Below are 23,663 nucleotides of genomic sequence, written 5' to 3'. Positions count from 1 at the left end.
CCTGGTCCCAGGGGCTTACTGAAATCAAGACAAGATAAGGGCTCTGGCCTAGGTTACCTTCTTTGATTCAGAGTCCCCCTGTGAAGAACAGAGCATGCCCCAGCCCCTTACCCCACTTCCAGCGTGGCTTGGGAGCGGGTGGAGAGGGTTCACTGAGGCAGATCCCCTCCCATGCCACTGCACAGATAAAGGACCATGGCAGGGCCTCCTGCAAGGAACACGTTTCAAGCCCCAGGTCCAGCCTCCCACGAGGTCCTGCCTGGAGGGGGGGTGCCCCACTGTGATCTGCTCACCCAGACACAATCTCCCCAGACTTCTCCAGTAAGTAGCAGTGGATAGAGATTATCCCTGAGGTTGGGGAGGGAGAGGGCCTAGATTGGGGTGTGGGGTCTTCTGGCTAGTCAGAGGGGACTGTCTAGAGGGCTGTGGTGGCCTCAGATGCCTCCCTAGAACTATTACTCCTTTTGGGGGGAAAGGGATTCACTTATCTAATTTTACTCCAGGTGTACATCCTGGCCCAAGCAGCCCATGTGCTTTGTAAGGAACTCAGTCCTCTGTGGGCTCTGGGTGGCGCATCATCCCAGCCACAGCTATGCAGTCAGAATGGGTCTGTGACCCTATCTGGACCTAGGGGACTTTTGCAGTGTGCTTCTTAGTCACTTTCTCCCCCTCCTAGGAGAGCCTCCCAAAGCCATCTCCCTCCTTCCAGGGACCTGACCTGGAAGCCACAAGCAGGTGGATGAGTCACATACCTGAGAGAAGGAACCCACAGAACCTCGGCCCAAAGACACTAAGCAGGCTGAGAACACCTCATAGACACTGGCCAGCCAGTGAGCTGATGGAGCCCCTTGTTTAACCTGTGTGAATGAGCCGGGCGTGGTGGCGCATGCTTGTAATCCCAGCACTCGGAGGGCTGAGGCAGGAGGATCGCTGTGAGTTTGAGACCAGCCTGGGCTACATAGTAAGTTCCAGGTTAGTCTCAACTACATAGTGAGACCCTGTCTCAAAAAACCAAAAAAACAAAACAAAACAAAATAATCTATGTGAGAGGTGTTTTCTTGCAAATGAAAGCTTGCTGCTAAGCCTGGGACACTTCTCAAGATGTGGTCCCAGACATCTCCGCACCTCCATCCTCTGAGGAATGCAGACAGAAGGAAACTAGGAGAGGCAGACATATCAGCCACAGTCTGCTGAGCGATAGTGAAGTTGTGTCTTGGTGCTGTGGGCCAGCTAGTGTGACGCAGGTGGGCACGGGCCTAGGCCGAGGCCCAAAAATCCCTGGTCAAGTGCTGTACCTGAACAGAGAGACCATCAGGTAGACAGAGGAAGGGTGGGATGATGCCCCACTGCAGGACCCGGGGCACCCAGGTATGCAGGCGGGGGGGTGGATCTGCAGGGCCAGGAATGTTGGAGGGTGCATGTGGGGACAAGATGGGAGGTGCAGCTGGAGAGGTGAGGTGGGGTGTGAGTGAGGCTAGGAGATGTTCAAAGAGAAACGACAACCAGGGTGAGCTGGGGGAAGTAAACGGACCACAGAGCAACACTGTCCAGCACAAATCTCTGCAGTGAAAGAAACAGCCTATATTTGTGTTGTCCAATATGGAAGCTGCAGGCCGGAGATTTGGCTCAGTGGTTCTGCTGCCTGCCTTACAAATGCTAGGCCCCGAGTTTAATCCCCAGTACCAAAAAAAAAAGGAAGCCGCTGGCTACGTGTGACTGTTAAGCACTCAAAAATGTAGCTAGTAAGACTAAGGGACTGATTTTGTCATTTTATTTCATTCTGATTCATTTAAATGTTTTAAAGCCACAAGCAGCTATTGTTTACAATAGTAGACAGCACAGCACTCAATGAAAGATGAGAAAGGAGGAGACTGTAGTCCACTGTCAAGAGGCTGTGGAAATGGCTCAGGTGAAGGAGGCTGAAGGCCTAAAGTCAGAGGCAAAGAACTGGAGAGGAGGCACAGACGCTGGGCACTGTGGTAACTGGGTCCCGACTAAATGGGGGCGTGCGGAGGCTCCAGAAGGACCCCAGATGTCTGACCCAGGAGACGGTGCACTGCCTGCCTCATTGTGAAGAGCAGAAACATGGGCCCAACAAGCCTGGAGGCAGTGCTAAGTGCACTTCTGGGAGCACTGAGACAGAGGTCCCTGGAAGGCCAGTCCAAAGCAGTGCTGATGCTCAGTGGAGAGAGAAGCCTGCAAACAACAGGCCTCAGAGGTCACGGGCTGGTAGCCCTCTGGCTGGCTTCCAACCACAAATGGAAGTTGGGATTGCCTTGCATCTTTCCCCCCCCCTATTAAAGCCTACATTTTAAAGTTGGTAGAATATATGTAAAAATCTGGATTTCCATCTCCTTTTGAAAAATCAGACCTGAAATCATTGAGCCTAAATTTTCTCATGTGAGTCACCTGGAGTTGCTTAGGCACCCTCCTTAGTCCATTTTCTGGGCTATAACAGAATACCACAGACTGGGTAATTTATAAAGAAAAGAATTTGCGTAAACCAGCTGTGATGGAGCACTCCTGTAATCCCAGAACTCTGGGAGGCTGAGGCAGGAGGATTCCAAGTTTGAGCACAGCCTAGGTAACTTAACAATTTAGGAAGACTGTGTCAAAAAAAATTTTATTTAATTCTAAAGAGGGTGGGGATTATAGTTTAATGTGAAGGCCCTAGTAGCCCTATTATCTAGTAACACCCAAAAAGGAGGAGAACTAGGAGGACAAGGAGGAGGAGGAAGGGTGGGACAGAGAGAAAAAAAAGAAAGAAAGAATTGGGCGTAAATATAGGCACATGCCTATAATTCCAGCACTTAGGAAGCTGGGGCAGGAGGATCACTTCATATTCAAAGCCAGCCTGGATTACAAAGAAAGTTCCCATCTCCAAAAGTGGGGTTGGGGAGGAAAGAGGAAAAAAGGGAAAGGAACAAGAACAAAAGGAAAATTGGTGCTAAATTCCTTCCTTTTGAATCTCGGCTGGTTTGTCACTTATTTGGCCAGTATTTTGAAGCAGAAATGACATGGTGGACCAGGGACTTAGCTCAGTGGCGCCATGCCTGCCTGGCTAGTGCAAGGTCCTGAATTCCATCCCTGGTACCAAAGAAATGACACTGTGTAACTTCTTGAGACCTAACCCCACCTGAGGAAGCTCAGTCTAGGCCAGTAATGGTGAAGCTGCTAGAGCTTTCAATGATACAGCCAGCCACGGGATGTGCGCCATAGGCGCATCACCCCCGGTCTAGCCCATAAAAATAGAAACTCTGAGGACAGAAAGAAAGAGGCCCGGCTACTCCAGTCGCCCAGCGGAGGTTCTAGCATGGGAGTGAAAGTACCTTGGCTCCTCAGTCCCATTTTGGCCACACAGCCTGGAATCATGACTGCAGAACCAGAGGCAAATCAACAGTGGTGGTTGTTCCAAGTCACTGAGTTCAGGGTGATTTGTTACGCAGCATTAGAAAATTAGAACATGGGCACTGGGGAGACTGAGGCAGGAGGCTCTCAAGTTTGAGGCCATCCTGGGTTATATAATGAATCCAAAGCTGGCCTGGACTATTGTATAGTGTCACAAAAAAAAAAAAAAAAAAAAAGAAAAGAAAAGAAAAGAAAACTTAGACATGGACATGGTCATCCAGGAAAAAGACAGTGAGGATGATACAGGCAGAGCTCAGATGGAGGCAAGTGAGGCAGGGCCAGGTCCTGTCTTGATCGACAATTTTGATATGTGTTCACTGTGGGGGAATTTTTGAATTAGCTTTTATTTTATTGAATACTGCATTAAAATAGTCTCGATTACTGAGTACTTTGTGTTCAAGACAAGTGCTCCCCTCCTGGTCCAAGCTCAGGAGGGGGGATGTAGTCATACCCACACCCACACCGACATAATGCCAGCCCTGATGACAAAGGAGCCCAGTCAGCAAAGCATGGGCCTCGCAAGGCTTCCTGGGAAGGGGGAGTGGGAAAGAAGAGCCGGCCGTGTTCAGTGGCAGTGACAGGTGACTGGGGAGGCCAAGCCAAACATGACCAACATTCCAGGAGGCCAGGTTTCCTGAACACGTCTGGAAGAGGTCTCCCTGAGTGAACTTCAAGAAAAAAGTTTTGTGAAAAATTTTATTTTTTTGATAAATTTTATTCTATTTTATCCCATCCCCCACTTCCCTATGTACAAACGCTTTGTTTCTACTTTTTCTGCTATTTTCACTTTTTTTCTTGTCCTTTCCTTCCTTTCTCCCTCCCTCCCTCCTTCCTTATTCCCCTTCCCTTTTGGATACTTTCTTCGCATTACCCAACATCCATTATACAGTTCAGTCCTTATTTCCATTGTCGGTTTCTGTGAGAAATTTTCAAGTTCGTTTTTTCCAAAAGCATTGTTATATTTGTAATAAAATAGCTTCATAAAGAATCTGTTCAGGGCTGGGGATTTAGCTCAGTGGTGCCACCACCTGCCTCGCAAATGCAAGGACCCAAATTCAATCCCGAGTACGCCCTCCCCCAAAATCTGTTCATTTCCACTATGACAACATGAGCCAACATGACAACCCTCTGCCGTAACCATGGAAGCCAATGATGTCACAACTCAGCAAGTGAAGATCAGAAAATATAATGTGATAAGCTGCACTGAGGTAAGCTCAGAATAACTTAGTAAAACATTACCAGTCACTCTGCAAATGTAATTTTTCCCTGCAAACCGCACATCAGGCCTCTTGGTGCCCTTGGCTTGGTCCCTAATCCCTGCACCTCAGCCAACAGCTGAGGCCACCAAGGCTCTGGGTCAGTTCATTTTAGGTGACAAGACTGTGGGACTACCACAGTGATCAGCCAAACCGAAGCTTGAAAAACAGCTCCAAGAGGAATGGGCTTCCTCGGCAACAGCCACCACGCATGCAGAAGGTAAATCAGCCAAGGCCTATAGCCGTGGTGGCAAACCTACAGCACGCGTGCCACAGCAGGCACGTGCTATCACTGAAAGCTCTACAAGGTTTGTCATCCTTGGTCTCTAGCATTGCGGAAACAACAGAGTACAAAGAACCTTGGCAAAAATGAAATTGTGGGACCACATTTGCATTCTGCATAAAATTCTTGAACACATTTGGCTATTGCTCTGCATAGAAGTTTGTTTCACATTAAGTAAGTTGTAGTTCAGAAACATTTTTTTAAATCACTCCTTGGGAAAAAAAGTAAATTTAAATTTAGTAATGTGGCATTATAATCTTTGGAAATAAAATTAGTTTTACTGTTGTTCTGACAAAGTAAAGAAAATGTGCTATCTGAAGTGGCATGATCTAATTTTTTCTAAAACTTTTTTCTCTTCTAAAGAGAAAGTTTTAGAGTCAGGTGTGGTAGCACACACCTGTAATATCAGCACTCAGAAGGCTGAGGCAGGAGATATTCACAAATTTGAGTATAGTCTGCGCCACACAGTGAGTTCAAGGCCTGCCTGAACTACATAGTGAGACCCTGTCTCAAAAAAAAGAGAGGTTTTAGCACATTTCTCAAAGCACGTTTTTTAGAACAGTGGCCCCATGAGAGGCTCCTTTAACAAAATAAAATAAAATAAATAAAACATGTGGAGGTACAGCTCAGTGGCAGAGCCCTTACCTAGCAGGCTCAAGGACCTGGGTTTGAACTCCAGCATCAAAAAAAAAAAAAAAAAAAAAAACAAGAAAAGAAAAGGAAGTAGAAAGAAGGGTAGGGTAAAGAACTCTGATCAAATCTACTTGGAAAGTCTCTCTCTCTCCCTCCCTCCCTCCCTCTTCTCTCCAAGGTCTTGCTCCTATATTGCCCAGGATGGACTCAAGCAATTCTCCCTCCTCAGTCTCTTTTTTTTTTCTTTTTTTGGAGTGGGGGTGGTTGAGATAGGGTCTCGCTATGTATTCAGGCTGTCCTTGAACTCACTATGTAACCCAGGCTGGCCTTGCTCTCAAGGGAATCCTCCTACCTTACCCCCCCGGCAAATAGTGAGATCACAGGTGTGCACTACCATGCCTGGCTTCACCTCTCTTTTATATTCTTCATAATATTGGCAAACCATTACCCCTTAAAAGAACTACAATGGCCAGGGTGTGGTGGTGCACACCTGTAATCCCAGCACTCTGGGAAGCTGAGGCAGTAAGATGGCAAGTTTGAGCTCAGCCTGGGCAACTTAGCAACTTGGTGAGACCCTATCTCAAAATTTAAGTTAAAAGGGGTAGAGATTGCTTAGTACAAAGGCCCTAGGTTCCATCCCCAGTATATGGTGGGGGAGAATATTTGGGAAGGGAACTGCAGTAAAGAAACTTGTTTAACACAACAACCTCTCCCAACTAATTAGACCCTGAATCCTTTTTTTATATGACACTCATTAGGGTCCCTTGGGGTCACAGGAACTTGAAACCCACTTGGAAAAACACTGCCTTACCTCTAGGGGAGGAAAGGTGGGACATAATCCCCTGCTTCCTACCAAATGGTTTTGAAATATTCATTATTTCTCAAATGACAAATGATGAAATATTGTTTCTACTTTTAGTTCATTTCCCTTACAATTCCTGTAACATTTGGTATGTGATAAAGACATTTTAAACAAAAAGATACATTTGAAATTAGGAACCAACAGGCAGCAAACTGTTCTGTTTAGCAGCCACCTGTGCCTTTGAAGTGACTGACTGCATTCCCGATATTTCCGTAACCCTTGGGACACCTCCCAGGTCTGAGAGCACACTGTTCACATTTGCAGCCCATGACACTGCCAGCACACCTGGAAAAATATATTGAACTTTTTTTTTGGGGGGCCCAAATTCATGAAGAGTGGAGTCTGGAGAACTGACAGTATTGGAAACATTTTGGAGTGTTACTTGATTTCCTCAGAAAACTTCATTAATGCTGAATCAAAAAGATGAGCATGACAATATCTGCCAGTCTACCAACTGTCTGTCTTAAACTCTGCTGTAACATTTCTGGAACTCTTTTGCTCGTGCCAGAAGCATATCACATGATCGATTCCAGCATGCCTCCCTGAGGTTCTAGCAGATTCCAGGAGGTGACATATATTTGTGCCCAAGAAAGCTAAAGAGCTATGACACGTTTCCAGTTCCCCCTCCTCTCTGTCTTGGGATCAAAGAAGAAATTTAAAAGGCAATGCCATCCATTCAAAACTACACTTCCTATCAGTCTTCTGTGTGCAGTGGAGAGCGCCCTTCTAATGGAGCTGGCATTTGAGCAGATGGCTCAAACAGAGACGTTTCCAGCTAATCTGATGGCTCTTATCTAGAAAGCCAGGCCAAAAAGGAGGCAAATAGATCTTGAGCCAGGCTATTTTGAAAGAAATGGGTTCAAAGTCATGAAAACAGGAGGGGCTGCGCTGACTTTCAACTGCTGATGAAGAAAACTCTGCATGACTCCCCTCAGCCTCAGTGATGTGTGCAGTTCTGCTTCAAGTGGCCACTCGCCAGGACCTCAGCTTGGTCCTCGACTGTTTCCCAGGCAGAGCTCAGGGTTCTGACTCCAGCTCTGTCTTCCTCTGCCAGGCCTCACTTTTCAGAGCCCCTCTTCATCAGCAATTGACAGAATCCGAAGCCTGTGTCCTTGCAGAAGCATCATCCCCCTCACCCTCACCCCGTCTGAGGGGCAGTGGAGATCACAGGGTAGGTCCTAGCTGATGTAGGATCAGGGCCCAATGGTACCACACAGGCTGGGAGAACATCAGGCAGCCCAGGTCTCAACTTATAGGGTGAGGGTCAATGAGTGAAGGAGAACAAGCCAGCTGCAAGAAGCAGGCAAACCAAGAAGACACTTCCCCAACCTCCCCTTCCAAGGCTCTCTGTAGACATCAGTTGGCTCAGTGTTAGCTAGGAACTAACAGTAGACACCCAGAAGGATGTTCAACCTCCAAAGTAGCAGCCAATGGTACATATCTGTGGATGAAATGAAGTGAAATCCAGGGATCCAATCAGATGTAGAAAATGTGAGCCGGGTGTGATGGCACACGCCTGTAATCCCAGCACTCCGAAGGCTGAGGCAGGAGGATCACTGTGAGTTTGAGACCAGCCTGGGCTACATAGTGAGTTCCAGGTCAGCCTCAATTACACAGTGAGACCCTGTCTCAAAAAAAAAAAAATGTAGAAAATGTGGATCAGAATATAAAAGAAAAGATTGGTAATTTTTCATTCTCAGTGAGATATGGAAATTCCAAGAAGTTCTTCATTGGTATTTGGATTTGTTCCTTAATGTTTCTCATTGGATAGCTTTTGATTTAACATACTAATGAACTATGCACATATGATTTCATTTTTATTTAATTTTCAAAACCAACAGCCAACATCATACTAAATGGTCAAAAACTGAAAACCTCCATGCTAAAATCAGGAATAAGATAAGGATGTCCACTATTGTTCAATATAGTTTTGGAAACATTAGCCACAGCAACTAGACAAGAGAAAGAAATAAAAGGAATAAAGATAGGAAAGGAAGAAGTTAAACTGTCATTATTTGCTGACAATATGATACTTTCTCTACAAAGAAGACCCAAAAAACACCGCCAAAAGACCTCTAGACTTAATGGACAGATTCAGTAGAGTAGCTAGATACATGGTCAACACTCAAAAATCAATAGCCCTCTTATACACAAATAACAGACTCATTGAGAGAGAAATTAGGGAAATAATCCCTTTCACAATAGCATCCAAAAAATTGAAATATCTGGGAATCTAATGAAGGAAGAAAAAGACCTCTACATTGAGAACTACAATACTCTGAAAAAAAGAGATTGAAAAGGATATAAGAAAAGGGAAAGACATTCCCTGTTCCTGGGTAGGAAGAACCAATATAGTGAAAATGACCATACTTCCAAAACTGCTATACAGATTCAATGCAATCCCAATTGAAATCCCAACAGTATATTTCACAGAATTAGAGAAAACAATCCAAAAATTCATTTGGAACCAGAAAAGACCTAGAATACCAAAAGCAATTCTAGGCAACAGAGACATGGCAGGGGGTATCACAATCCCCAACTTGAAACTATACTATAAAGCCACTGTGAAAAAACAACAACAACAACAACAAAAAAAAAACAAAAAACAGCGTGGTACTGGTGAAGACACAGACCAGATCAATGGAATAGATTAGAAGATGCAGAAACAACACCAAACATACTCAGCTACCTCATCTTTGACAAAGGAGCCAACCATTCTCACTGGAGGAAAGACAGCCTCCTTAATAAATGGTGTTGGAAAAACTGGATCTCAACTTGCCAAAGATTAAAACTAGACCCCTATTGGGCCAGGGATTTAGCTCCGTGGTTCTGCCGCCTGCTTCAAAAGCACAAGGAACCAAGTTCAATTAAAAAAAAAAAAAAACCTAGACCCCTATCTTTCACTGTGCACTAAACTAAAATCCAAGTGTATTAAAGATCTAAATATTAAAACAAAAACTATATACTTGCTGGAAGATAAGCTAGGTAGAACTCTCAAAGACACTGGCATAGGAAGACTTTATGAACAAATCCTCAGTAGCAAGAGAACTAGCACAAAGAATCAACAACTGGGATCTCATCTTACTAAAGAGCTTCTGCACTGCAAGAGAAACCACCAACAGAGCTAAGAGACAACCTACAACAAGGGAAAAAAATTTTTACCAGCTGCTCCTTAGACAAAGGTCTACTATCTAGAATATATAAAGAACTAAAAAATTCAGGCTCCCCAAATATAAAGACCCAATTCAAAACTGGGCATTTGAAATGAATAGACATTTCTCAGACAAAGAAGTAAAGGCAGCAAATAAACATATGAAGAAATGCTCAACATCAGCAGTCATTCAAGAGATGCAGATGAAAACAATGCTGAGATTCCACCTCACCACAGAAAGAGTGGCTGCTATCATGAAATCAACCAATAACAAATGCTGGCGGGGTTGCGGGGAGAAAGGAAGAAAGGAAACCTTCTCCACTGTTGGGGATAGCGCAGACTGGTGCAACAACTGTGGAAATCAATACGGAGATACCTCAAAGAACTAGGATAAGAAGTCTTATTTGACCCAGCTATCCCTCTGCGAGGTATCTTCCCAAAAGAATTAAAAGAATCATACCACAGTGATACAAGCGCACCCATGTTTCTAGCAGCACAGATTGTAATAGCTAAAACTTGGAAACAGCCCAATTGCCCATCAACTGGAGACTGGATAAAGAAGATGTGGGTTTTTTTTTTTAATAAAATGGAGTACTACTCAGCCATAAAGAACAAGAAACTAGAGACATTTATAGCTAAGTGGATGCACATTGAGGCTGTACTCTTAAGTGAAATAAACAGGACATACATGTAAATACTGATTAGTTTCTGAGGTGTGAAAAACTAAAAGTGTAAACAAGGATCAAAATGCAAAATTGATATTGTGAAATAGGAAGAAAATGCCTAAAGGAGTAGGGGAAGTGCGAGGGGTAGGGGAAAGAAAAAGAAAAAATATGAGAAATGGAAAAACTTGGAAACAAAGTATTTGTAAATAGGGAAGGGTGTGGGCCAGGGATGTAGCTCAGCAGCACAGTGCCTGCCAGGCAAGTGTGAGGCCCTGGGTTTGATTCCCAGTACCAAATTTAAAAAGTGAAAAAAAAAAAAGTAAATAGGGAAGGGTGGAAGGCATGAAGGGAAGGCAATGGGGAAAAATAAAAACCAAGATACAATATATAAAGGTACAAGATCCTAATGGTGAATATAACTGTATTGTATACCTAAAATGTACCAATAAACTTAAAAAAAAAAAACTAGATTGTACTTAGGTAACTATAAGTACTTTTTATAAAGAATTTTTGTTCAATTATTTAGAAAAAGAGAAGCCAACTGTTCATTTATTCAACACCTATTTATCGAGCAACTCCTGAGCCAATTCAGTGAACAAATACAGCCATGGGTCCTGTTCTCATGGGGCTTGCATAACTTCAGAGAAAGGACACTCCATATACACCTAAACACTGGAAGAGAGGCTCCAGGCTGATCCCAGGTTGCTACGGGAACACCTGAAGTGGGGAGGAAGGAGCAGGAACCCAGGAGGGCTGCCACTTAGGGACTAAAAGATTTGGGGAAGAACAGGTGTTACACAGGTTTGACTGAAATTTTATTTATATATTTATAAACAAGTTTTTGCTTTGCGGTCCAGGCTGGCCTTGAACTTACTGAGTTGTTCAAACTCACAACTCCTCCTCCCTCAACCTCCCACATGCTGGGATCACATGGCCCAGCTGCAATCCCCTTTTCACAGATCACCATGAAAGCCAGGGGTGGTGGCGCACGTCTATAATCCCAGCTGGTTCAGAGAGGGCACAAAGCCTTCTGAGAAGGAGAACGGACCGTATTCGGTGACAGACTGGCGGTGGAGGAAAGGCAAGGAGAATCAGGGACAGCTGTTGGGGAGGTGGCCACACTCACCGGGAGCAAGAACATGCAGAAGAGGGCCGAGGATTTACCTCAATGGCACTGAACCTGCCTCACAAGAACCAGGTCCCGAGTTCTATCCCAGTATAAAAAAAGAAAAAAAAAACCATGCAGGAGAGATATGGTTCCTCAGGGAAGAAGGCATACGTAGAACCAAAGCCAGCATCATGGTCACATTGCCCTGGCTGCCTCCACTCTCCTACATACACACCACTCTCCCTCTCCCTCTGCAATCCCTGCCATACTAACCTCTTTTCCATCCCTCAGACTCGCCAAACTCATTCCCACCAAAGGCCTTTTCGCGCACTGTCCCTCTGGCAGGAACACCATGCCCCAGCCTTTGTCTGGCCAGATCCTCACTGTTCAGGTCTTGATTCAAATGTCACCTCCCCAGAGATATATCTGTAGCACAACCCCTACCTGAAATTACCTCATGTCTTTTTTTTTTTTTTTAATAGGTCCATCAAATGTACCTTGGCAGCGGAACACAGGGCTCTGCGGGCAGGGACCTCACTGTTCTCCAGCACCCTGCTCACAGGGTTTATGGAGTAGACACTCAGGAGCCAGGTCAGGCAGGCTGCTGTCTTCAGAGGCTCAGGCACAGAGAGAGCCATCCCAGTGCCTGAAAGAGCCAGGTTAGGAGGAGGACCTGGGCAGACATGCTGGATGGGAGAAGAGAGGGAAGGCAGAGAGGAGGCAAACCAAGGAGCACAAGCTAGCAGCTGGGGAACCTGGACTAAACCCAGGCAGGGATTGAGGCCAGGTGCCCAGACTGAAAAACACACATCTCATCATGAGTCCCACTGAGTATGTACTACCATCTCCCACTCCCGACCACAGGAGAGCAGAAGCTGCACGAGTGGTGGCCCTAGGCTTTGGCCCCTGGTGATGCTCTGGAGTCCATGCCTTCCTGTCCATGTCACCTCATAGAAGCCAGGGGAGCAGTGCAAGAATGACGGACAGGTCAGCCACAGCAGAAGTGACCAGGAGAGGCTGAGACAAGGCTTGAAAAGCTGCCCTGGGCATTGGTGATTAGGTGGAGAGGGGTGGAGGCCAGGCTGGGGAGGACCAAGGGACAAGTTGGAGGCCAAGAAGTTGGGGTGGCAAGCAGGACAGTTCTGAGAAGCTTGGCTATAAGAGAGTAACTGGAGGAGGCTGTGGGGGCAAAAGATGGCTATTTTAAGGCAGAAGAAACCCGAGTGTGTTTTGATACTGGAGCCAGCAGAGGAGCCATTAAAGGAGCTGAGTTCAAGAGGAAGCTGGCAGGGCAGGCTGGGGTGAGAGGGGAGCACAGCCCTCCTCCACTGGCTTCTGTCTTCTCTGGGAAAGCAGGAGGTGAGGGTCTGAGCAGACCCCTGAGGTACAGGATGCTCAGGGTCTGAGCCTGGCAAAAGCTTGAAGGAAGACATTTGAGAGGACAGAGAACTGGCTGGTGTGGTAGCCAGGCAATGGCAAGGGTCCCAAGGGCCTACGTGACCATTCCTAAAACCATCAGTCTGCCTAGAGCACAAGGTCAAAGAGCGGAGTGCAGCATGACTGAGGTTTTACAGAGGCAGTTCCACAGGAAAGGGAAATTAGGACACAGTCAAGAGAATTGCCAAGGAATCTAAACTGGAAGGGGAGAGAAGGGTCTGAGGGACGGGGAGGAAGCAGAGAACACGTCGAGGGACCCTAATGAATGTCTGCCTGAACAGACTTCCTGAAAGACCAGGATTGGCCCTAAAGCTTAGCATGTGAAGTAGGGTTCTCAGAGGTGGGGGGTCCTGAGTAGGACACAGCAGACAGACAGACAGAGGAGCCATGCCAATGGGGCACATGGCTGTACCCTTTCCAGTTGCAAGGGAAGGATGGCAGCCAGACAGTGAAAGGAGGTACTTTTCGTTTGTTCTGCTTTTGGTTTTTATTTCACCTGGGTGAGACATGTACATGGTGTACCATTAGCACAATACAGAATACTTTAAAAAGAAATCTATCCCTCTGAAAAAAAGAAATTAATACCTAAAAAGAAATTCTCCACCCTGGGACAGCATGTTAGCACTTTCTCCTGTGTGGGGACTCCTTTCTCTGAGGCTAAACTGAGGAGTAGTGGTGTGTAGTCGGGTAGGCTGGAGCCTTCCCCACCTTCTCCAAGGTAGCCAACTGTGGGCCCCTTTCCAGCATCTCAGAACTTCTGAGAACTAATACTCCTGGCCAGTCTCTCAGTTTCCGAAAACCTCTCTCCCCCAACTCACAATAGATGGGTCCCTGGCTTCCTCCGTCTCCTTGACAGCCTCACCTTTGCCCTGCCTTTAAGTGGGGGTCAACTAGGTCTGCACCCCCAGATTTCTGCCCTCCGCAACCTGATTCGTCATTCCACAGCTCCATCTCTTGCAACATCAAGGCCCAGAACTCCCCGTGTTGAGCTCCAGCCCTCCAAACTAACTGTCCACCGAACAGCTCTCCTGGGACGTTCCTGTTGTGCCTCAAATTCAACGCACCAGAACTGTATTCCTTGGTCCACCTCTGTGGCAGCTATGGATTGGCTTATTGCCATCCAGCATCTGTTTGCCCCGGGACTGAAGAGGTATAGGTGTGATGAGGAACTGTACCTCTCAGTTGGACCCTGTATACTGAAGTGTCCCCCGCCAGACTCTTTCCTGGTAGATTTGAAACTAAGGGGCCACAAAGACAACATCCTGCCCACGCTGAGGCTGAAATACCCTGTGCACTTGCACTGTACATGCATGAAGCTCTCCCCATCCTAATAAAAAAGAGACAAGTCAGGCCCTATTATTCTCCAATCTGAAACTGAGGAAAGTAAGCCATAGGGAGGTTCAGTACCTTGCTCAGGAACATATAATTTAATGTGGTGTCAGAATTCAAACCCAAACCAAGAGTGGTGGCGCACGCCTGTAATCCCAGCACTGCGGGGGTGGGGCTGAGGCAGGAGGACCACTGTGAGTTCGAGACCAGCCTGGGCTACATAGGGAGTTCCAGGTCAGTCTCAACTACATAGTGAGACCCTGTCTCAAAAATTAAAAAATTTTTTAAAAGAATTCAAACCCAGGTACAGTGATGCCTTGGGTCATGATGCTTCTGTTGACAAACAATTTGGTTCTCAAACAAACATGTTCAACAAAATTTTGCTTCTGTTGACAAATTCCACATTGGGTGGCAAACACAACTATAGCCATCTTCCCCAAACACAAACACAACCATCTTCCCCAAAATCATAAAACAAATTAAATTCATGAACTGAGGTACCATTGTGGTATAACTGAATTCAGAGGCACACTTTACCAACCACTTCCCAACCTTTTTTTTTTGAGACGAGGCCTTATTAGTTTTCCCAGATAGGATTTGAATCCAGCCTCCCCAGGGCTAGAATTACAAGTATGCACCACTAGGCCCATCTTAGTACCCTTCACATTTTGTTTTGTTTTGTAATCCTTGGTCTTGACCATTAGATTATATCACCCAAAGCCGACACTGAGACAAATAGAACCGAGCTAAGGAAGGGAAATAGAGCCCTGCTCTCTTCATTTGGGCCCTGAATTATGCCAGGCCTGAGGCCAAAACTGCCCTTAGACTTTTAAATTACCCAGGCTAATAAACTCAGTTCTGTTTGTTTGGTTTTTTTTTTTTTTTTTTGGTTTTTTTGTGCGATCTGCTTATGTTGAGACTGACCCGGAACTCACTATGTAGCCCAGGCTGGTCTCGAACTCACAGGATCCTCCTGCTTCAGCCTCCCGAGTGCTGGGATTACAGGCATGCACCACTACACCCGGCAACTCAGTTCTGTATAAGACAAATAGTTTAGGTTTTCTGTAAATTCAGACCACAAAAGGCCTAGCGAATAACATAATCATTCCAGTAGGAGGCATCACCACCCACTCAGATATTTAGGCCAGAAACCAGGGTGTCCATCTCCCTCCTCCCTGCACACACACCTCTGCTTCCTCCCTCACATCCAACTAGCAACCAGAGGGTCTGCTGAATCAGATTTTGCTGATTTTTTATGATGGCCTCCTTCCTGCCTCTTTACTTCTAGCTGGTCCCACCTTAATCCCCCCCCCCCCCCCCCCCCGAAGATCCAGATCTTGTCATGCCACTCCCAGCTTGAAGGCCACCAGTCACCTTGCTGTCCCTGGGACAACCTTTAGCTCCAGGCCATTCTAGCCCCACCCACTGCCCACATCTCAGCTCCCTCTTCCCACCTAACCACAAGTTGCCAAAGCACTCTCTGCCCAGGGTGCTCTTGCTCTGTCTTGCCTGCAGAAGACCCACACATCACTCCACCTGTATGGTTAGCCTTCACCAACTGCTAGCCAAGTTCCCCCTCTGCCCTTGGCTCTTTCCACCTGGGCACAATGTATAGTCTATTTTAACTATAGTCTTGTGACCCCTGCTCTTTACCAGACTATGAGCTCTTGGAGGACAGAGCTTGTCATTTGTCTCCTGGTGACCAGTTCCCAGAATACACACTCAGTAGGTCCTCCTGGAAGGGACAAAAATTAAGTGCTCCAAGGAACAGAGTGGGTGGTTCCACAGCTCTTCCCTTCTCTCCCTTCCTCTTCTTTGCAGATGGTCAGGTTCGTCACATGCTAATTATAGTACAGAAAGACTCATCAGTGGACAAGACTTATCTATTGGATCCTCACCAGGATGTTGTTGCTTCCACTTCAGGATGGAGAGACTAAAGTTCAGGAAAGACTGTGATCTGAAACTCAGGGGACATACACAAAACCCACTCTCATCTCAGCACCAGCCTCAGGCTAGACTCTGAAGGAAGCACTGCTCTTGTACACACTAGCCACAGAGAGGCCGCAAAGGGCTGGCACGAGAGTCACTTTCTGCCCCACACCTCATATCTACTTCCAGAATGACTTGGAGCTGAGGGGGAAAAGGTCACTACAGGGAAAAGACCAGGGGACAGGGGTCATGGTGGGGGGCTGCATTTCAGTATCTGCTAGAAACAGGTCAACCTGGAGGGAAGGGAACAAACCACTAATTCTAAGAGTCAAGGGCTAGGGCCAGGTGTGGTGGTACACACCTGTGATTCCAGCACTAGGCAGGCTGAGGCAGAAAGATTGATGAGTGCAAGGCCAGCCTGGACTGCATAGTGAGTTCAAGCCCAGCCTGAACAACACAGTGAGATCCAAAAAGTGTCAAGAAAGGGCCAGAGATGTAGCTCAGTAGCACTGCACCTGCCTTACAAGTGCAAGGTCCTGAGTCCCATACCAGGTACTAGAGAAAAAAAAAAGTATCAACAGCTAGAAACACAGACTGCACACAAGAAACTTGCATTACCAGCATTTTTAATAACAAGCCATAGAAAGTGATGGGCCATTTCTGGATTGTACAAGTACCCTGGGCTTCCAAATGGGTGGCACTCACCAGTAGCCCTCAGCAGGGACACATCAGTGGCCTCTCACATCAGCAGTGCCCACACCACACAGGATGAGACTGAGCTCATGTCCACAGAGACCTGGTGGACAGAGGGCACAGCATCTCTTGCACTGAGCACCCAGGATGTGTGGCCACTTCCAGAAGGACATACAGCAGCCCATAATCATTCCTAGAGCACAGACCCCACAGGTCTACACCCAGCGGTACTTCAGAGGGTCGAGGGGAGCAGCTCAGAGGCAGCAGCTGGGTACAAGGGCCCCAGGATGTCACCACAGTCCAGGGCCTCCCAGTCTGTCATCTGCAGGATGAATGGGTCAAAGGTGGCAGTTCTCCGGACAGCAGCTGGAGGGGAGCAGTCCTAAAGGCAGACCACCAGACCATGCAAGGTTCAGAATTTGTAGATGGCCAGCCCCACCCTTGCTGGAGGGAAGCTGCACTGCTGTGAGACCGAGGGAGGGTCAGGTAGACCTTGCAGCCTATTTCAGCCCAGAGTGAACTCTGGTTGGAAGAAAGTTATGGCAACACCGACAGCACAGGCAGATGGAGCTCTTCTGGTGCTCAGACCTGCACTGGCCCTCCCTCATCTCTCACTCCCTGCTGGTGCCTGAGGGAAGGACAACAGCACTCAACATTACCATTTTCCAAATTCTTTTCCTCCCCACTCCGCCTGATCAAGGTCAGAGTTCCAAAGCAAACATCTGTTTCTTCCCCCCAGGAACACTGAGGTCCCCAGCATACCTACAGCCACTCCAAACATTAAGATGAAGGAAAAGCAAAGGCAGGAAGTTGAGGAAAGTCTGCCTTCCCCCTCGTGATCCTCACCCGTCACTGGTGTGAGCAGACAGGATGACGCTGAGGACACAGGCCTTCCCTCCAGCACACCCCTAACACCCCTAACACCTGAACCCAAAGGCCAACGTGACAGACATCATCCCTCAGCTCCAACCACCCGGATTTTCTCCACAGGTGTTTATTCTCGTAGCCCTCTCAGCCCTTCCCCCCTCCTCAGGTTCCAGCCAGGAAAGCTGAGTCCAGATGGCTGGGGAACTGCTGCCACCTGGCATCTGGAAAACTGATCTGGCGGCAAGCGGGTATCAGATAAAGCCACTGGAGAGGCAGAGACAGGAGGAAGCAGTGACAGGGGCTTGGGTCGCAAGTCCCTGACTCGAGTTGCTCATAAATGTGTGCACAGGAAGGTTTGTTCTTTTGGGGAGAGAGGCCATGTTTTTGCATCAGACTCTCAACGTGGGAACACAGGGGAAGGGAAGAGGGCCAGAGTAGGAGGGGCAGTCCAGGGCAGGAATGAGCCCCGGGTCTACTTCTATCTCTGCCATTCTCTTACACATACCATTCTCTTACACATGCTACTTGCTTCTGTCTGAGTTTCAGAGCTTTTCTCAATTTTCTGAGCTTCCCTCTTTGTAAAGGAAGACCTGGAGGCCCTCTATCCCAGCTGAGTTCGGAGAGGCACTGGGGCAAGGTGAGAGGGAAGATGCTAAAGCAGCAGAATGCATCAGATCAGAAGTTGGAAGAACCTGGGTAAAAGAAGTTCTTCCCACCCCACCCCACCCCACCCCACAAGGCCCAACAAAGTAACGGGGAGGGAATGTCCCCTGGGCCTAGCCGGGTGCTGGTGCCAGGTGCAGTCACACACATTCTTCACCACCCTAGACGGCCCTCTCTCCAAGGGTGGGGGCAGCGTCCTCGAGGTGAGAAGTCGACAATTCAGCAAGGCCACTGTGGCGCAGCTGCCCAGGATGAGTGCCAAGTCATGAGCTGCTCCACAGGAATCACACATCGTCGTGAGCTTCACAGCTGCTTAGCTGCACCTGCCCATACCCTCCCACTACCCCTCACCAGCCCTCCTCGCGGTACCCAGCAGGAACTCGCTTCTCAGAGGGAAAAGGGTGAGAGATCAGTCACCCCCAACAAACACTGACACCCACAGAACCTCCCACTAGCTCCCGGCATCATGGAACAGAGGGGATGCACAGGGAAAGCCACACACACCACCCAGGAGAGGTAGCCTTGGCCTGGAGTTGCCTTGTCCTTTGGGCCACCCAGGCCCTTCCTTCCAGATGGTTCCTGTCTTTGACCAGACAGAAGTAAAAAGATCCAGACACAGCCCCCACAGCTGGGACCCCTCAGCCCCACTTCCTGGAGCAATGTGCTCCTGAGGCACCCCAGCTGCCAGCAATCTTCCATCCACACACACCCAACTCATACCGCAAAGCTCCTTGCTCTAGGCGGTATCTGTCCTCCAGAACTAAGCAGGCCACACTCCCCATCTGAGGATGCCCGCAGCAGTCTCTCCCCAGCCTCCAGTGTGAAGGACAGGGCTGGGCCCTTGCTCTTAGTAGCTGCAGGGGTGGGGCAGATGCAGAGTGGGGAGAGGGGTGCCAGAGAAAAAGGATCCAAAGCACACTGTGCCCCCCTCAGCCCCTCTTTGACCCATCTGCTCTCCCCTCTCCCAGCTACACCGTAGCAAAGAACATAAGGCAATGGGGACAGTTAAATGGGAGGAGACTCAATGCTGCCTGAGACAATCCTGAGGAGGAAGATACACATGGGGTACGAAGCTGCAGCCCCAATCCTCAGACTGGTTGGGGCTAGGGAGATCAGTCTTGATGCAAGGCTGATTCTCCAGTTGTCTGGCTGCACCCAGAGAGTGACCCTCAGTAGGAAGGCGGTCACCATTCCCCACCCCCAGCCCTACTCTCTCCAGCCTGACCCTCTCACCTGTGCCCTGCATGCTGGCATGGAAGAAAGGCCTCTTTCACAGGTGTAGGGCACGCAAACCCCAATACAGCCTGGCACCTAGTTGTCGCCTCTGCTGGTCTCAGCCTCGAGGGATGCACGCCGCTCATGAGCCAGCAGCCCTGTCAGGCCATGGGCACGGACAAGGAGGCTGCTGCCCAGGAACAGGACCCCGCAGAAAACGAGCAGCGACAGCACACCCAGCACCACAGCCTGCACCACGCGAGGCCCCTCCGGCGACTCTAGCAGTGCCCCAGACTGGTTGCAGCAGGAGCTCAGCCAAGCAGCTTGGGCCACACTGTCTGCCTGTGAGCTGTTCATGCTCCAGCACCCCTGTCCAGATGTGTGCAGGATGCCAGATGTGCAAGAGCTCCGGCTGGCCAGTGGGCGTGGGGCCGCATAGGGGAGGGATCTTAGAGGCGTGTCCCAGAGGCACTAGGCCCCTTGCAAACAATGCTCAGGCCCCTCCTTTACAGATGGCTCCTTGTGTGGACTACGGTCCCTTCTCCATAGGGAGATCCCCGGACCCTGCCTATTTCTCCTCCCAAGTGTCACATGCTCACCTATGCACAGCCTGCCAACCAAACTCAGGAGCCCTGTACACAGTTCTCCTTCCTTGGCAAAGGTCAAGAACCAGCACCTCCCTCAGATCCTCAAATCCCACTCACACACTGGCTGGGATGCTCCCCACTCCACAGGACACACACAAGAATTTTCTGCCCCTAGACCAAATTCTGCTAGGTGGCTCAAAGGACTCCTGGGACATAAGGCTAATGGGCAGTCTTAAGGATCTGAGTTTCCCCTGGGATAGACAAGCAGGCCAATGCCTCCTGAAGACCCAGGGCACAGAGAGATGGAGGGCAAAGTAGTGTAACTCAAGGCCCTCACACTCCTCCTGTCCACAGGCCTATTTACCTCTACACCAATAAGAAGCCACAGACCTGTGCCACCAGGTCTCCCATATCCCACGTCAGGAGCATCTCAATGCCGAAGGGGACGGGGATGTTAGAGTCTCATCCATTGTGGCAGCCCACTGCCAGCTGTTGTGTCCCACAACCCAGCCAGGGTGGGAGAGTGGAGCAGAGTCTGGACACACAAAAGGAAGGTCAGCATGGAAGCAAGACACGCATCCTCATCTCCTGGGAAATCCTGTTAACAATAGCATTTTTTATTGAGACAGGGTCTCCCTATGTAGTTCAAGCTGGCCTCAAATTCACAGGAATCCTCCTGTCTCTGTATCCCAAGTACTGGGTTACAGGTGTGCACCACCATGCTTGGCAATGATCTTTGAGTTAGGGGTGTGTGTGTGTGTGTGTGTGTGTGTGTGTGTGGTACTGGGTATTAAGCACAGGGCCTTTGCACTGAGCTACATTCCCAGCCCTTTTCCCCTATTTACTTATTTACTTACTTATTGTTTTGAGATAGGATCTCACTAAATTCCCTGGGCTGGGCTTGAACCTGCAATCATCCTGCCTCAGCTTCCCAATGCACTAGGATTACAAGTATGTAACACCACACCCAGCTGAGTCTTCCTTTTGAAAATAGTCACTGCTGGGAAACACCTGTATCAGTCAATACCTACAAAGAGGCAGGCCCCTCAGACTGCAGCAGGCCACATGGGGGCCACAGGCCATCAAGGATTTGTTGGAAAGGGTCTTCCCCATCCCCAAACCCTCTCCCAGTTCTTCAACTCTGATGCCAGAGGACATCACAAAACCTCAGTCAGAAAACAGCTTGTGGGGAAAAAAAATAAGAAAACAGCTTATGGCCAAAGAGAGTGACATGGGAAAAAATACAAACATTTCCTGGCTATGGACCACTGGTAACACAACTTCTCCCACTTCACCTGAGCATGCCTTCTAACACACAAGTCATTTAGTCAGGTTGAATCTGCTACAGAGGGAGTCAAAGGGCATTGCAAAACAGAAAACAAATCCATAGAAATGTAGCACGTGGCTGGGCGTGGTGGCGCACGCCTGTAATTCCAGCACTTCAGAGGCTCTGGCAGGAGGATCTCTGTGAATTCAAGACCAGCCTGGGCTACACAGTGAGTTCCAGGTCAGTCTCAACTACATAGTGAGACCCTGCCTCAAAAAAATAAACAACAAAAAAATGTAGCACATGAGGGAGGCTTTGAGTACACTTGTATAAAACTGAGTGAGTTACCAAAGCAATGCTCTAACAATCAGCAAGGGTAATCCAGGCTGGAAGAAGTACAGTAGACACCACCAAGCCACACTCTCCCAAGACACCCACACACTACACACACACCAACACACATCAAATGACTTTTCTGGTGTATAGGGACCTGTGGGTGCTCTATGGCCACATAGAAGACATTCTTTGTGGTACCATGAAGACCAGATAATATAAAAGCCAGGGATGTCACGGCTTCCCCTGCAAAAGAAATAGCTCAGTCACATCCAAAAGCAACAGGCCCTTACCCCAAGCTGTCACTCATAGGACTGATCATGGTCACATCCGTGTGGGTAACATCTACCTATGTGAATGTCAACAAAGTGCAAATTATGTCAGTTTTAATCTGTCTTTAATCCCAACGATCCATTCCCTCAGCTTGGAGTCACGTTCCTACCCACAGCCATGTCCCTGAAGGAACACCAGGAAGTCTTAGGGCAGGGCAAAGGCAAAGGAGAGACAGATGAACCCAAACTCATGTCTCAACTTTATTACCACCTTCGTGGTGGTTCTTCTGTACAGTGGAGAATGAAAGGGGATTCTCTCCAAGGGAGTGGAGAGACTGTCAGCAGAACCCAACTGTCGGCAAAGGTTCAGGGATGACGAGGGGCTGGCAACCACAAAACAAAGAAGCCAAGGGTCACCCTTTCCAAGTCTCACCGAGAACCAAGAGCAGGCTCAGACTCCCAAAGGCCTGACAGTACAGTCCCTGGAAGCCATAAAGGAGCTTCCACAACTCCAGGAAGGCCTAGAGGGCAAGGGTGTCTTTGATAAGCCTACGCATGGTGGTGGTTACTGAGGTACCCAGGGCATCAGTGATCTGAAAGGAGATCTTATAAAGGTAGGGCTGCACGTCCCGCAAGCCTGTGTCAAACACGTTGTCCACCTCCGACTGCGTGGGCATCTTGGGCAGGTATTCATGCCTGTTCATCACCTCCACAATGTTGATGATCTTCTCACAGAGCTTCTCACCCACCTTCTCCCGGCAAATCTGCCGCTCCTGCTCCGTGGCCAGGGCCACCACATGCACCTTGACTGTCCACACTTCCCACGGGATGCACTCATCTGAGAAAGGCCACCGAGATTTCTTCTTCTGATAGAACTCCAAGGACATCTGCCCCAACCCATCACCACCCGAGTTTCGCAGTGCATCCTGGGAAAGAAGAGGTAACATGAGCAGGCCAAAGCCTCTGAAGAGCTCTCACCCTGCCAGTGACTACTTCCTAAGCCCCAGGAAATTATACTCCGCCAGTTCTTAGTCCTTCAGAGATGGAAAAGTATGAGACTCAGAGAGAGTAGACAATTTGTATAAGATGACACAGCAAACTCCAGCCTCAAACTGAATAGTTCATGCAAATCAATACCACAAAGGCTGGGGATTTAGCTCAGTGGTATCATCACCTGCCTTGTAAGCACAAGGTCCAGAGTTCAATATCAGGTACCAAAAAAAAAAAAAAGCACATGACTCCAAGCCCAACTCCTTCAGCTGTCTGTTTGTTTGCATGAGATAGGGCCTCACTATGTAGCAAAGGCTGACCTCAAACTCAGTGATCCTCCTGCCTCAGCCTCCCAAGTGCTGGGATTATAGGCGTGCGCCACCACACCCAGCTTTTCCATTAATTTCTATAAGATAACAGTCTGACAATTTTACCAAATTTTACAACTTATTCAATATAAGAATTGACTGAACCTGGGCTGGGGCTGCAGCTCAGTGTGAAGGCCCTGGGTTCTATCACTAGGATTGCACAAAAAAGAAAAGAAGAAAAAGAAAGGAAAAAGCAAGCAATCAAACAGAGAGGTGTCATAAGAGCTGTGGAGCCAAAGAAAGTCAAAACCCACAGCAGCAGTGACCGCCATCTGCCAAGGGGACCGAACCACATTGGCTTCCTGCTCTCCCTTCTCCCGAGGACCTATGCAGGCATCCTGCAACCG

General features: G+C 48.3%; 2 protein-coding genes and 1 long non-coding RNA gene across 6 annotated transcripts in view; 1 reads left to right on the top strand and 2 right to left on the bottom strand.

Annotated features, from left to right (window-relative positions):
• Positions 1-11,860: 11,860 nt before the first annotated feature.
• Positions 11,861-14,148, top strand: LOC104865185. Its single transcript, XR_781080.1, has 3 exons — positions 11,861-12,025; positions 12,231-12,353; positions 13,749-14,148. It is a non-coding gene; the product is annotated as an uncharacterized LOC104865185 (long non-coding RNA).
• A 2,555-nt stretch (positions 14,149-16,703) lies between these two features.
• Smim41 (small integral membrane protein 41) lies at positions 16,704-20,372 on the bottom strand. The gene is made up of 2 exons (XM_033763509.1): positions 19,518-20,372; positions 16,704-17,136 (listed from the first exon to the last, which is right to left on the bottom strand). Exon 1 carries the CDS (start codon positions 19,854-19,856, stop codon positions 19,596-19,598), a length of 261 nt encoding a protein of 86 aa, XP_033619400.1. The 5' UTR covers positions 19,857-20,372; the 3' UTR covers positions 16,704-17,136; positions 19,518-19,595.
• Positions 20,373-22,114: 1,742 nt separating this feature from the next.
• Atg101 (autophagy related 101) overlaps positions 22,115-23,663 on the bottom strand; it is a 6,203-nt gene continuing 4,654 nt past the window's right edge. For all 4 annotated transcript variants that reach the window (XM_010628593.3, XM_010628592.3, XM_010628594.3 and 1 more), the window contains one exon: positions 22,115-22,884. In XM_010628593.3, the coding sequence (XP_010626895.1) occupies positions 22,480-22,884 (405 nt within the window). In that variant the 3' untranslated portion in view covers positions 22,115-22,479. The remainder of the gene's footprint in view (positions 22,885-23,663) is intronic.

This window comes from Fukomys damarensis, unplaced genomic scaffold (genome assembly GCF_012274545.1).
Source record: "Fukomys damarensis isolate Sample0158 unplaced genomic scaffold, DMR_v1.0_HiC HiC_scaffold_15, whole genome shotgun sequence".
Lineage (NCBI taxonomy): Eukaryota > Metazoa > Chordata > Mammalia > Rodentia > Bathyergidae > Fukomys > Fukomys damarensis.
Note: the sequence above shows the minus strand (reverse complement) of the source record. Positions and strands in the feature narration are given on the sequence as shown.

Excerpts from the sequence above, each read along its gene's own strand:
- Smim41 (XM_033763509.1), bottom strand. The coding sequence starts at position 19,856 with ATGAACAGCTCACAGGCAGACAGTGTGGCCCAAGCTGCTTGGCTGAGC.